The sequence below is a fragment of the Pan paniscus genome, chromosome 16, assembly GCF_029289425.2.
Source record: "Pan paniscus chromosome 16, NHGRI_mPanPan1-v2.0_pri, whole genome shotgun sequence".
NCBI lineage: Eukaryota > Metazoa > Chordata > Mammalia > Primates > Hominidae > Pan > Pan paniscus.
In genome coordinates, this window is record NC_073265.2 from 5754515 (window position 1) to 5769288 (window position 14774).

The 14774-nt window shown below is 58.1% G+C and overlaps 1 protein-coding gene across 16 annotated transcripts in view; it reads left to right on the plus strand.

The window, feature by feature from the left end:
- APBA2 (amyloid beta precursor protein binding family A member 2) overlaps positions 1–14774 on the plus strand; it is a 232934-nt gene that overhangs the window by 214387 nt on the left and 3773 nt on the right. For all 16 annotated transcript variants that reach the window (XM_055098170.2, XM_063596985.1, XM_057299831.2 and 13 more), the window contains 5 exons: positions 1879–2064; positions 5644–5823; positions 6872–7084; positions 8518–8637; positions 14125–14265. In XM_055098170.2, the coding sequence (XP_054954145.1) occupies positions 1879–2064; positions 5644–5823; positions 6872–7084; positions 8518–8637; positions 14125–14265 (840 nt within the window). The remainder of the gene's footprint in view (positions 1–1878; positions 2065–5643; positions 5824–6871; positions 7085–8517; positions 8638–14124; positions 14266–14774) is intronic.

Genomic DNA, 14774 nt, shown 5'->3' on the forward strand with positions numbered 1-14774 from the left:
TACCTCTTCTTGCCAGTGTACATGGAGGGTGCCACACCTGGGGTGGGAGGATGGGCTTGGGGATTGAAGCTGAGCTCCATCCTCATGAGCTGTATAGCCTTAAACAAGTTCCTGAACATCTCTGAACCTCCTAATACCCACAGCCCCAGCTGAAAGAGTAACTCTTCCGCTGGATCCTGTGAAGGAGAGATGAGAAATCTCCTAGGCTGGCCCAGTTCAGGGTTCACTCCACTGGCCCCTTCTCCCTTCCTTTCCTTTCCCTTCTGGATCTTTGGATTCTGGACAGGGCATGCAAATTAAAGCTGTTGGGGTAGAGGAGCTGGAGAGGAGGGAACAGGTGAGAGAGACTGGGAAGGCCAAAGTAGCCAGTCAGAGCAGGAGAGCAGATGCGGCCATGTTGGTAGGCAGCCTCTGTGAGGAGGAGGAGGGATCTGCCATTGATAGGAGCTGGGGAAGAAACATGTTTCTGACACCTGGGGATTGATTCAGGCATTTATGACAGTGACAGAAATCAGGAGATGCTGAAGAGCCACTCCAACTGTTTCCTTTCAGTGTCCCTCCCTGGAAGGTGACTCTTGTGGTTATGAAACAGCCTCATGGCTTTGGCCAGAAAAAAAGTCAGCAGCTGAGACAAAGGTGAAGCAGCATCCACTGCAAAGTGGATTCTGTGAGGAAGAAATGAGGTCCAGAAGTTGCAGAAACACTCGAGTTTCTTTTGTGAACAGAGGACAAAAGCATAAAAGACCAGTTGATTAGTTTTTTTGAGCTTTGTGTGCAGTCTTGTTAGGTAGGGGTTGTGGGCAAGATGCTGGCTGGAGATTCCTGTCCAAGGACAAAAAACCATCAAGAGTCATGGGCCTGCCAGAGGCCGAGGGAACTGAAGTCAGGTGGGCTACCTTGGTGTCTCTTGACCCAGGCCCAGGCTGTTTGGGCTCCCTGGGAAGAGCTCATTGAATGACAAACATTGGCCTTGATGCTTTCCTCTTCTGCACAGCAGGAAGGCCAGGCCAGACCACTCCTGGGCCCATAGGAGAGCACCTCGTTCAGAAGGGACCCTTCTCCAGAGCCATGGGTGGCCTCTCATCCGGGAGTGTATGGGTTTCACTATATGGCAAGCCCCTGCTCCAGCAGAGACAGCCTGAGAGCTCACCTGACATCACGCCTCCCTGGGTTCTGCACAGTCCATTTTGGAAGCGGGGACTGAGATGAGGGCAGAGTGACTTTGACTGTAAATCATTACCCTAAAACGCTCTGTTAACTAGGGCCGTGGTTCTCAACCAGTGTGATTTTTGTCCCTCAGGGGACATTTAGCAATGGCTGGAAATAATTTTCATTCTCACACTTGGGAAGAGGGAGGTGCTACTGGCATCTCCTGGGGAGAGGCTTGGAATGCTCCTAACACCTTGCAGTGCACGTGACAGCCCTCCACAATAAAGAATGATCCGGCCCCAAATGTCAGGAGAATCAGGGTTGTGAAACCCGAATAATTGGAGTGCCTTTTTTTTTTTTTCCTTTCTTTTTTTTTTGAGACGGAGTTTTGCTCTTGTTGCCCAGGCTGGAGTGCAGTGGCGCAATCTCGGCTCGATGCAACCTCTGCCTTCCCGGTTCAAGCGATTCTCTTGCCTCAGCCTCCCGAGTATCTGGGATTACAGGCACCCGCCACCAAGCCCAACTATTTATTTTTTATTTTTAGTAGAGATGGGGTTTCACCATGTTTGCCAGGCTGGTCTTGAACTCCTGACCTCAGGTGATCTGCCTGCCTCGGCCTCCCAAAGTGCTAGGATTACAGGCTTGAGCCACCACGCCCGGCCCTGGAGTACTTTTCAATGGATTGTCCCAGTAGTGTTCCCTGACGTGGCACCCTCTCCCTCCCGACAGGAAACCATGATGGACCACGCCTTGCGTACCATCTCCTACATCGCCGACATTGGGAACATTGTGGTGCTGATGGCCAGACGCCGCATGCCCCGGTCAGCCTCTCAGGACTGCATCGAGACCACGCCCGGGGCCCAGGAAGGCAAGAAGCAGTATAAGATGATCTGCCATGTGTTCGAGTCGGAGGATGTAAGTAAGCCCTTGCCAGGGCACTCTCCTCCCAAAGTTCACAGCCCAGGGCGGCTCCAGGATCCAGGCGCTATGGAAACCACCCTCAGGGGGAAAGCCTCCATGCTGTTACTGATGTTTCCAGTGGATCAGTGATCTTTTGCATACTCTGGGTTTGCAAAGATGGTGAATACAGTTTTATTCTACTTCTTGAAATAGGTTCTTCAGGAGCTGTTTATAAATTGAGTCGTGGTTAAATATATGAGGGAGCTATTTGAAGAAATCCCTTTACAAAACATTTTCTCTACTAAAAATGAAGTTAATCTTTGCGTAACTTTTGTTATTAAAATGCAAATTTTCGCATGGCCCTGGCATGCTGTATAAAGAAAGCACATCTGCACATGAGGCTTAGTTCTGCCTTTGCGTGTGGTCTTCAGAGGAAGTCAAAAGTGATTCTGAAGTATAAGATACCAAAGACTCAGGAAAAGATCACAAGCCCTTTTTGGCTCCCTCCTTGGCTGGAGAAGAGTGTTGTTTTTAGCCTGGAGGGGGACAGAGGGGCTGAGGAAGGAGCAGCAGGGCCAAGAGGGGAGCTCAGAGAGCAACTGTCCTTCCTGGAGGCTGATCTTACGCACAGACCAGCAGGAGGCGCTGCTGGTGAGCCAGTTTTGTGGCTGTTGCCAGAGTGAAATTTTAAAAAATGATCTATGGCTGGGCACGGTAGCTCATGCCTGTAATCCCAACACTTTTGGGAGGCTGAGGTGCGTGGATCACCTGAGGTCAGGAGTTCAAAACCAGCCTGGCCAACATTGTGAAACCCCAGTCTCTACTAAAGATACAAAAAAATTAGCCAAGCTTGGTGGTGCGTGCCTGTAATCCCAGCTACTTGGGAGGCTGAGGCAGGAGAACTGCTTGAACCTGGGAGGCGGAGATTGCAGTGAGCTGAGATCGTGCCATTGCACTCCAGCCTGGGTGACAAGAGTGAAACTCCGTCTCAAAAAAAAAAAAAAAAAATCCTTCAGGGGCAGTTGGCCAGGGCGTTCTTTTTCACGTAAGGACTTGAGGCTGTCTCAGGGACCTGGGCAATAGGGAAGGGTCCCCATATTGTCATGATCCTGACATACAGCATGGAAACTGAAGACAGGGTTCAAACCTTTGGCTGGCGCAGTCATCTTCTTCCTAAGAATTTGGGCCCACCTGAAATGCTTCGGCGCGATGGCAGATTTACAGGAGGGAGAGAGCATTTCAACAGCGCACTCACACATTCCTTCCACCGCTACACGGAGACCCTTCGAAACCTGGATGGGTATTTCTGTGTGACTGAGGGCTGAGGATGTGTGAGAGACCTGGCTTGGGGATGGGCCACAGGTACTAGCGGAATGAGGCCAGGAGCAGGCCCGGTGGCGAAGGGTGGCAGTCAGCTGGTGAGAGTTTCCAAGGGGCACTGAGAGCCCCCAGGTGCAGCCGATGCGGAGTGTTAAAGCCAGGGTATGCCGTATTGGGTAGATGAGGCCGCAGGGTGGTCCTGCCAAGCACAGCAGCCTCCTCGTCCCCACCTCTCCAGCGCCTGCAGGCTCTGCCCACAGCCCACCTGCAGGAGGCCGCTTGAGCCCTGAGCTGGGGCCTGGGCTGGGCTCCTGGACTCACAGCAGTGAACGCCCACAGGCTTGGCTGCGAGCTGGGGCCGGCGGGGCGACCCCTTCTCTGAAGCGCCAGCCGCAGAGAGAGCCCCCTGAACCCCACACCTCCCAGGAGGCAGCCGGTGCCCGGCGTGGAGTGACGGGGAGGCGGCGGCTGGCGGCACACCAGCGGCCCGGATGACGCCGGAAGGAGGCGCAGCCCCGCGGAGCCGGCTGCCCGGGCTTGGAGCTTCCGCAGGGGCGGAGGATGTCGTCCAAGGGGAGGAAGAATGGGGGTGGCCCGAGGGAGCCCAAGTGGAGTCCAAGCGCCGTGGGTGGTGGAGCCGGGCCTCCGGGGCTCCAGGGCTCTCAGGCCGTCCTTCCCAGCCAGGTGGCCTCGTCAGGCGGAGACGGAAGCAGAGGCCTGGGGGCCGCCCTCCGCTCCTCCCGGAGGCCCGACCCTCTCCTGCGCGGGCGCTGCCCCCGGCCCTCCTGCCGAGCCCCATCAGCTCGCCAACTCCGCAGGCCAGCCCGGCGGCGCCATCTGGCGGTCCCCGGGCGTCGCGCCTCCAGCTGGGTCTGTGCGCGCGGCAGAGATGCTGGGCGTGGGAACCGGCAAGTCCTGGAAACCGCTTAGGGCCCGTCAGGGAGGGCAGTTCCGCGCCTGCTGGAGGGCAGGGCGCCTGCTGCGCGCTTCTAATCCGGCCCAGCTTGCCTTTCCCAATGCATGCATTCATCTGCTGCTCTTACATCCTGCCACGTGGAGAGTGGGAAGGGAATTGAGGCCAAAGCCCTTGTTTTCACCTGTTTTGGGATCCTGTTGAGTAGGAGTTTGCTGGGGGCGCCCGTGCAGGACCCCCTTGAGGGCAGTTGGGGAGGCACGTGAGGAGCAGGACAGCGCATAAGGAGGGCTCACACAGCCCAGAGCCTGGCGGGAGGCCCCGCTGTGGGCTGAGGTGTCACCAAGGCCGCCAAGAGCCCCGCCGCGCTCCCAAGGGCTGCACAGCTGCCAGCCTGCTTGGCGAGCCCTCACCTCCCACTGTCTCCTGTCTGCGCACCAGCAGGCGGCGGGCCAGGCCCTGAGTGCTGTTTCAATGTCCAGGCCTTTGCCATGTCAGAGTCAGTGATGTCCACTGAAGCAGCTCAGCGGAAGTAGAAAGAAGTGACGTGCTTCATGGGGCCTATGTGGAGTCCCAGGTCTCATGTCTTGCAGGCCTGGCCTGGCACAGCCACACATCCCTAGAAGAGCAGCCAGGCACATCCTCTGCCTCCAGTGGGCACTGGGTTCTGTTGCTACCGATAAATACATGCGGGGTAGACAACTAGCAGCATGATGCTCCCGGAAAACACACTGAAAGTCCATTTTCGGCATCAGATGAGTGGAAAGGAAATACAGATGGGGTCAGGTGCAGTGGCTCACACCTGCAATGCCAACAGTTTGGGAGGCCAAGGCAGGCGGATCACTTATGTCCAGGAGTTTGAGACCAGCCGGGGCAATATGGCAAGACCCCTATCTCTACAAGAAAACTTTTTTTAATTAGCTGGATGTGGTTGTGCTCACCTACATTCCCACTCCAGTCTGGGCAACAGAGCCAGGCCTCATCTCAAAAGAAAAAAAAAAAAAAGCAACAAAAATATGACATGTAGTAAATAATTCATTGTTGTCCCAGACTTTCTTTGAAACAGCTTTGACCTGGAGCATCTGGGCCGTGCCACAGCTTAGGCAGGGACAGTCAGGAGCAGACCCTTTGGGGTTCAGGGCAACACTGGGGTTTGCTCACGGTGGAGTGCTGGTGGGAGACAGCCTTCATCAGATGAGGGAGGGCCCCCAGTTTCTTTCTTGTTCTTCTAAGCCCGAGCAAGGGCCCCCTTGAAGGCTTACGGGTGCATCCTGCACCCAGCCCTGCTGCAGCCCCTGCTGAGGAGGCTGCGGGGAGCCTGTGCCACGTGCCTGTCTCCAGCTGGCCTTCCCTCTGCACAGGCCCAGCTCATCGCCCAGTCTATCGGCCAGGCCTTCAGCGTGGCCTACCAGGAGTTCCTGCGAGCCAATGGCATCAACCCCGAAGACTTGAGCCAGAAGGAATACAGTGACATCATCAACACCCAGGAGATGTACAACGACGACCTCATCCACTTCTCAAACTCAGAGAACTGCAAGGAGGTAAGCCACACCCACCGGCCTCAGGGAGGCCACATTTGCCAGCTTCTGCTCCCTGAGCTCCTGCAGAGCGAGCCTTCCCGGGGTCCTCACGCACACCCTTGCCTTCCTATCAGACTCGAGTGGGACCCGGAATGTGCACCTCGCTCCTGCCTTCCAGCTGAGCACTTGGGTGTGAAATGAGGTGTTTGTAACAAAGAAGCTGATTACAGTCAGCTTTAATGACCTCGAAAATGCGCCTTTTAATGCTGCTATTATCATCAACCAGCACTCAGCACCCAGGAGATATTTCTGAAAAGCATGTGGCATCTCTAAAGGGAGCTTGGGGGCTCTGGCAGAGGAGGCTGGAAGCCACCAGTAGCAGAGGCCTTAGCTGGTCCCAGTGGCTTCCCCCAGGGGACTTTGGAAAGTTCTTATGGGCAGCGGAGCAAATTCCCTGGGGATGGCCCATACCTGGACTGTTTGTTAAATGGCTGAATGATTGTGTCAGCTGTGGATGAGTGGATGGTCTCTGCTGCTTGTTGAATGGGTGAATGCGTGATCCTGGTTTCTTGCTGAAGACATTCCAGGCAGTTTCTGAGACAGTGACCTTTGAGAGGAAATAAAAGTAGAAGTGCTTTTCCAACAAGAGTGAAGGCCGGGGGCAGGATATGGGTATGGGAGCCTGAGAACATTCCTCTGGCCTCTGTGGGTGTGGAAGGAGCAGGAACCAGGACACTGGAGCCCTGCTTGGGGTGGGAAGGTCAATGTTGGGCACGGGTGGGGTTGGGGTCAATGCCAGGCATGGGTGGGGATAGGGGGTCTGTGCTTCCAGGTTCCCAGGATTGCTGGGTGGACCCCAGGAAGGTGTGGGAGCCAGACTGGGGTGAGGCTGGGGGTGGGTGGGCAGGGTTCCCAGCCCAAGACCTCTCCTGGCTGAGATGAGCCAGCCTTGGATCCCAGGGCAGGGCGGGATGTGCCAGGACAGGGTCAGCCTCATCCTCCTGTGGGTCCTTGGCAGAGGCCCGGGTCCTTGCCGCCAGCCCCTCTCATACTGCTGATCCCTTTGCAGCTGCAGCTGGAGAAGCACAAGGGCGAGATCCTGGGCGTGGTGGTGGTGGAGTCGGGCTGGGGCTCCATCCTGCCCACGGTGATCCTGGCCAACATGATGAATGGCGGCCCGGCTGCCCGCTCGGGGAAGCTGAGCATCGGGGACCAGATCATGTCCATCAATGGCACCAGCCTGGTGGGGCTGCCCCTCGCCACCTGCCAAGGCATCATCAAGGTAGGCACCCTGGGACCCTCCGCCCAGGGGTCACCTCAACCCTGCCTCACTTGATCCCCACTTTGCTGCAATCCCCACTTCACCCATGGGGAAACTGAGGCCCAGGGAGACCCACCCGGTGACTGGTCGATGATGGTATCAGAGTTTGAACTCAAGACTATTCCCCATGTCTGAATCAGAGGTGGACCCGGGCTGCCCTGGGGTGGAAAGGGAGGGGTTGTCTGAGCCCTGTACCGAGCCATGTGGCCCTGGGCAAGGGCCCAAGAACCAGTGAGTATAGTGTGACCAGCTTATCCTGCTTTGCCTGGGACTTTGCCAGGTTAGCACTGAAAGTCCCGCTTCTGGGAAACCCCCTCAGTGCTCTTGGGCTGGGGAGGTGGGGCACCCTGCATGGGTTGGGTTCTGGGACGCAGGTTCCCTTAAGTAAGGAGGCCACCCTGACCGTCAGACTCGTGAGCTTGCAGCTTTGGGAGGTGCTGCCTGTCGCTGTGAGGGGTCAGGCAGAAGGGTCACCGGCAGCTAGGGTGGGGGCCTTCACACTGGCCGCCTGCGAAGGAGTGGGTTCTGCCTGCTGCTGGCGGCTCCTGTGACCCAGCTGTGGCCTGGCCCCCAGCCCTCTGTGGCATGTTCCTCCCCACCCTGCTGTGGTCTTGGTGCTGGAGGAGGTGCCTTCCTCCTCTTTGTTCAGCGTGAGAGATGAAGGGCATTCCCCAGGCCAGAGCATCCCATAGACTGGCTCTCGGAGCTGGCCCGGCAGAGCTTCTGCCCAATGGGCAGCCACACAGAGAGACATGGGAGAGGCCTCCACCAGTGGCACCAGAGGGCTCAGCAGTTGAGGCCCCGCCTCCCAGGGCTGCAGCTCCCAGGTGGAGGCTTGGGTTCCTCCCTGTGCCTCCTCACCCCCACCGGACCCCGGCAGCCTGGCGCACCCGCTGACAATTGCGTCCTCACTCACAGAGATTTGCTGTGCGGTCACTCCCTGCCCTGCAGGTGGTCCGTCCTTGGAGGGCATTGGGTTTTGAGGAAGGTGTCCCCACATCCTTCCATAGGAAGCTGTCCCAAATTCGGCATGATGATGGCCCCCTCGACACCCTGAGGGTGACCTGGTGCCAGGTGCGTTGGTTCTGCCCAGTGGCACTCAGAACCTGGGCTCGCTCCTGCAGTGGCTAATCTTCCCCAGGGCAGAGGCACCCTGCGCATGGTGGGACAGAGGGCGCAGTGCTGCCCTGGAAACCTGGTAGCTCTGGTAAGGGCCAGGGCAAGGCTTGTCCCCGCTGCACAGAGGGGCTACCGAGGCTGAGAGGGGACGGCCTGCCTCACCCATTGTGTGTTCTCACTGCCCCCGGCCTCCACCACCCTGCCAGCCTCACTCATCCTGGGTCGGGCTTGATGTCTAAGGCCCAGCCTGTGACTCCTGTCCCCGTGCTCTGCAGGGCCTGAAGAACCAGACACAGGTGAAGCTCAACATTGTCAGCTGTCCCCCGGTCACCACGGTCCTTATCAAGCGGCCAGACCTCAAGTACCAGCTGGGCTTCAGCGTGCAGAATGGAATTGTGAGTTCCCCCTCCTGCTCTGGGCCACCACCACCACTGCAGGGCCCAGGGAGGGGGAGCAGCTCCCGTCCAATAGGGCAGGCTATGTCTGGCAGCCTGGTAGGACCTGGCCTGTGGTTGCAGCTGCCCACAGCCAGGCCACCTGGGGCAGGAACTTTCCATGGCTCTCTGGGAGGTCCTGGCTAGAAGGGGAGGGCCAGGGCATGGCCGTGGATTGGGCCCCTCCAGCCTTTCCCAGGCTCCCTTGTCCCCATGGTGGTTGTCCCCTGCTTTGGAGGGAGGGCAGCAGACTTCGCCAGCCACTGTAGCTTGGACACAACCAATCGTGGCATCACTTACTGTGCTCAACAAACAGACGTTCACTCGTTCATTCATTCATGTACTCATCATTCACTTGTTCACTCGGCCATTCAGCAGACATTTGTGAAGTACCTGCTCTGTGTTAGGCTTTGTACCAGGCAATGGGAAGGCAGGAGTGCTGCCTGGAGGAGGTGATGCTGGGCTTGAGTGAGTGTGGTTCTGGCCAAAAACCTGTACCAGTTCCCCAGGCCAAAGTTCTTTAGCCCAGAGTTTCTACCCTCTCACTGACCTGCATTTGACTGGCCTGAATTCTTTTTTCCTTTGTTTTTCCTCCTGCAAAAGACCCAGAGGGCAGAGATGTGGCCACTAAGTGGAGTAAAGAAGAAAAGGGCTGGCAATACCCAAATTGTTTAAACCAGCCCTGAGTATGAAGGAGCCCAGGAGGAGAGACACTGCGGGCTGGAGTGGGAGTTTTGTGGAGGTGATGGGGAGGGTGTGTGCCCACCCACAGTCAGGAAAGACAGTGGGAGAACATTCTAGAAGGACTACCAAATCTTCTCCATTGTTTTCTGGTGAAGCAGCATGGAGGGGTACACCCACCGTCAGGGTGGAGTCCCAGGGCTTGGGTTTAGGGCCCATCTCTGACCCTGCTGTGTCAGAGCAAATTTGCTGCTATAAAAAAGAGTCCGCAAATCTCCATATACTGAGAGCTTATTGCTTATTCATGCTGCAGTTTAATTTGCAGTGGGGGCGGTGGGGGTGAGCTTCACTCCACAAAGCCACTCAGGGGCCCAGGCTCTGCCCTCAGCTGGGCTTTGGCAGCCCCCACTGGGTGCTCTGTGTCTCGCTGGCACTGCAGGAAGAGAGGCAGCTCAGAAGACCTTGTGAAGGTTTTCAGGGCCAGGGCAGAAGTGGTCCTTGTCATTTCTGCCCACAGCCCACTGGCCAGATAGCTCAGCCACGGACCCATGGGGAGGCTGGGAAGCGGGGGCCAGCTGGTGCCCAGAACGAAGAGGGACAGGGGCATCGCCAGCGTCAGCCATACCTTCCCTGCTGTGTGACCCTCAACAAGTCACTGAACGCTCACTGGATTCCCCTCAAAAGGTGCTTGTGAAGATCAGCTGAGAAAATCCATAAAGTACCCCAAGCTATCCAAGGTGGGCCCGCTGGTCCTAGTCTCTGCCAAGGAGGAGGCCCCGTGGCCCCTGGACCTGGCACAGGTGCCAGGACGAGTTGTCTGCACCCCACTTGGGACTTCTGTCCAGGACAGTGCGCCTGCCGCAGGAGCTGGCCAGCTGGTGGTCTGGCCTGGTCCGGCTCTGCCTGACTGCTCTGCACACATGTGACCTGGGCACAAGCAGCTGCCCCAGCTAATTTGGGGGCTCTGCAGAAAATCAGCTGGAGCCCTGTCTGCAGCTACTGTGAGCACTTTGTGGATGGGCATGGCTGGGCCCCAGGGAGGAGGGCTGGGACATCCTTCTGGGCTCCTGCACCCCCGACCATCACCAGGCCCTGCCTGTGTGTCTCCCACCCCAGCACTGGGGACAGTGGAGGAAGCTGGGGACTGACAGCCCTGCAGCCGTCATGAGGAGCCGTGCTGTGAAGAGCCTGGGGTGCTGTGTGGTGTCCCCTGGGCTGCCCCTGCCTGGCCAAACCTGGTGACCACACTGCCTTTGCCTCCTGAGTGGCACTGGGGAGCTGCTTGTCCTGTTCCTGCACCCCCTTGCCCAGCCTAGGAGGCAGGTGGGCCTGGGTTGGTGGCCAGTGCTGCTCACTGACAGCCCTGTTGCTGTGAGCCCTGCAGGAGAGGCTGGCTTTCCCCACCATGGGGTGGCCTGGGGGCTGCCTACTCTTAGGGCCTGTGAATATAGCCCTGCCCGGGATGAGTTTGATGCCCCCTCAGTCTGCTGGTCTTCCCCAAACTATAGCCCCATGAGGAGCACAGGAACTGGAGAAGCTGGGGCACACAGAGGTTTAGTGACTTGCCCCAGGTCACACAGCCATGTGGAGCACTGGTGGGGAGAGGGGGAGAAGAGACGAGGAAGGGAAGGGCTCCGGTTTGTGTTTTGTGGGGGCTAACATGAATGGGAAAGGAGGGGACAGCCTGGAGCAGTCCAGCCAAGCCCAGTTGCAGGGTTCTGTGCCTTCCTTCCCAGAGAGCTGGAGAGTGCAATGGGCAGGTGTGAAGTCAAGGCGGAGGGCAGCGGACGGGGACCAGGGCTCGCTCCAGCTGCCTTCTGGGGCAGGTGCAGAGGGGTCTGGAGTAGCTCCCAAAGATGGGGCAAGGTGGGTCCGAGTGGCCAGGAAGCTGAGGGTGGTGGTGCGGAAGGGGGTTTCTCAGAAGATCAGGGGGTGCAGGGTTGAGGGCAGCAGCAGACTTGCGGGGCCTGCAGTGAGGAAGGAGTCATGTGCAACTCTGAAGACAACATCTCCGGGGTGGCAATACGAAAGAGAGGGTGCCACCCACGGCTTGGTGTCTCTGCCCTGGGTCTAGGGTCTGAGTTCCGGAGTGATGGAGGGGGCCAAGCATCTGTGAAACTTGGGGGGTGGTCTGGGTCACGACTGGGGACGAGGAGGGTCTGGAGGTCCCAGCCCTGCTTGTGGATGCGCTGTTGTTCCACCCTCTGGCTCTGCCTCCCTGTCTGTGAAATGGGGTCCCACTTCCTTGAGGCCCCAGTGCTCAGGATGCAGGGGAGATGCTGGCAGCCGAGGAGAGGGGCAAATGCTGGCTGTCAGGGGCTTTCTCCAGGATACAGGACAGCTCACCCTGAGAGTGCCAGGGTCGGTTAGATGAAGCAAATGAATCGGCATGGTTATGATCCATCTCCCCAGTGATCCAGAAAATGGCATGCAGGCGGCCATATGGATCAGTCACCATCTCTGAGTGGCTCGGCTGCCTGGCGGTAAACACCGGGCCCTTCAGGCCCCCAGGTGCGGACCACACCCTCTGCACCTGCTCCATGAGTGCCCGTGGTCATGGTGGGGGTTGAGGGTAGGGGCTGGCTGTCCCCATTTGGCCCTCTGTGCACCTAGACACAGAGGCTGTCACAGTGGCTGCCACTTGTGCCCCTGCAGGCCAGGGCTCATCCACCCCAGGGCCATGTCCAGGCATCTGCCTGGCTGAGGTGCACTGGGGCTCCACTGCCCAGCCGGGACCTCCAGGGAGCAATGAGCCTGGGATAACATTCAGGAGACCCGAGGTTGCTGGCTACTCTGGTCCAAGCCCCTCGTCCCTCACAGCGTGCTCAGGATAGGACCCGCAGTCCCAAGGGCCCTGGCCTCTACTGTCAGGAGCCTGGAACCCCGGGCTCCTGCTGCCCCCGGCCCTGCAGCAGTGGGGCGCTTCCCTTGGTGTCACCTCCCTGGGCACCCCCATCCCCACCATGCCCAGTGAGGCTCTCACCTGTGTTCTCCCATCCTTGCCAGGCCCTTCGCCTGAAGTCCTAGCGCCAGCTGGCCTGGGGCAGCCACTCGGCGCCTTGTATCCCGGGAGCTGGTGGGCAGGGACTGGGGGTCCCCTCAGCCTCCACGTGCCCGGCCACCTGGGGAGCATATGCAGGCGCTGGAGGATGCCTGGCTAGGAGTCTATCAGCTCCTGTCCTGACCTGCAGCGGTTCTCCCTGATGACCACAGAAACGTTCCCTGTGGCAGGTGGCAATGCTTAGCACCCAGAGCGAGCAGTCAGATGAGATATGGGCCTGCTACAGAAATCTGGGTGCTGGTGTGTAGGAGATGGGGAGGCCCCCTCACAGTTGTCTGTGTCTGCATGTGTGTGTGCACGCATGTGTGTTTGGGACAGGTGAGTCTGTGCTTCTCCCATCCCAGGCCACTCGCCTCCTCCCAGGGCTCAGCACAGTCTCCTTTCTCCAGGATAAGAGGGCCCTGGGGTGGCGAAGGAGCTGCCTTGCGGTATGGAATCTGCCTCTCCCCACCCCCTTCTCTTCTAGTCCTAATTCTCCTCGGACATCCATTTTTTCTGGTTTTTGTTTTCATTTAAAAAATAACTGTGGTAAAATATATCTATAACTTAAAATCGAGCATCATAGGCATTTTGAAGTGCAGAGTTCTGTGGCAGTCAGTCCATCTGCATGTCAGGCAGCCATGGCCACTGCGCTCTCCTGCACGTCTTCCTCCTCCCCAACAGGAACTTTGTCCCCACTAAGCACCACCGCCCATTTCTCCTTCCCAGCCCCTGGCGCCCCCCCACTTCTACTTTGTCTCTGTGATTCTGACTACCCCAGGTACCTCATATCAGTGGCATCACACAGTGTTTGTTCGTGTGCCTGGCCTGTTGCACACAGCATAGTGTCCCCGAGGTCTGTCCGTGTTGTAGCACACTTCAGACTCTCCCTCCTCTCCAGGGCTGAGTACTGTTTCCCTGCAGGCCTAGAGCACATTCTGTTTCTCCGCTAGTCCGTGCTGTCACCCTCGGCTGTTGTGAACACTGCTGCTGTGAACACGGCTGTGCAGGGTGCCTGTTTTCCATTCTGTCCAGTCTCGTGGTCACAGGTGCTCCCAGGCCCTCCTGTCCATCTGTTTGCCGTCACTTTTAGGCTGGAATGGAAGCCCCCACCACTGCACTCCAGCCTGGGTGACAGAATGAGACCCTGTCTCCAACAAAACCAGAACCAGTATGTTTGGCACAAAATGCCCTTATGTCACTTGTTGGGGGGGGGATGTAGGAATAAAGTGACTCTTCCCTGTCAATGTAGACCATTTGGGCATCTGGCAAACAGAGCCTTCCCTTGACAGAACAGATGCCCCACCTTTCTGGTGGCCAGGGGACAGGCTGCCTCTCCTTTCCCGCCCACCCATCAGCTAAGTGCCTGTCTTCCAGGATGGTAACCAGGCTGTGCCGTAGGAGGCCAGGTGGCAGTGGCCTTGGGCTGTGTCACCAGTCTCTAGCTTGACCACAAAGGGAGCGGCCCTGGGGGAGGTGCAGCTGGAGGACAGGTTCCACCGTGGGAGTCAGAAAACTTGTTGGTTCCCCACACACCATGGCATTGACTCTCTTGTTTTAAGGAAACATACTGCATATCATAAGGATCACTGTGAGTCAGCGAATTGCACGTGCACTTATTCATCATGTGGCGCTTTTCCCTCTGCATGTCCCATCTTTGGGGACATGGTGGAGCGCCTGTCGGGTGTGGCGGGAACACGTGTGCTGACCTGGCCATGTCTGCTTAGATCTGCAGCCTCATGAGAGGGGGCATTGCTGAGCGAGGGGGCGTCCGTGTGGGCCACCGCATCATCGAGATCAACGGGCAGAGCGTGGTGGCCACAGCCCACGAGAAGATAGTCCAAGCTCTGTCCAACTCGGTCGGAGAGGTAAGGAGGGATTTTGAGTGTGCCTCTGCGTGCCGGTTCCCACGTGCTCCCGCCTGCCCTCCATGAGCCTCCCCCGCTCCAGAGGACACAGGGCGTCTGAAGATCAGCCAGGCTGTGTCTCCCACCGGGGCTGCTGTGACAAGGGTGAATGGAGCGGCAGGTGATGCAGGGCCATCCCGGTCTGGCTCTAACTGAGCAGCCGGGAGGGCACAGGCTGCTGGGGGTGCTCCCTGGACACTACTTTTGGGACTGGACCTGTACATCCAGTTCAGAAGCTCTGCAGGGCACACAGCTCTGGCCACCCTGGCAGGCTTGCCTCTCTGCCTCTGCTGGCCATCCCCTCCCACAGCCAGGCTGCTTGCCCTGTCCCGCTTCACTGGCTGAACCCCCCGCAGTCCGGTTCTTTCTGGCATCGCTTCCACGGCAGTGCGAGGATGGTGTGGGGGAGGTGCAGGTGTTCCTCCAGAGCTCACAAGGCGGCAGGATCACTGGGAGGGGGGATGGTGCTG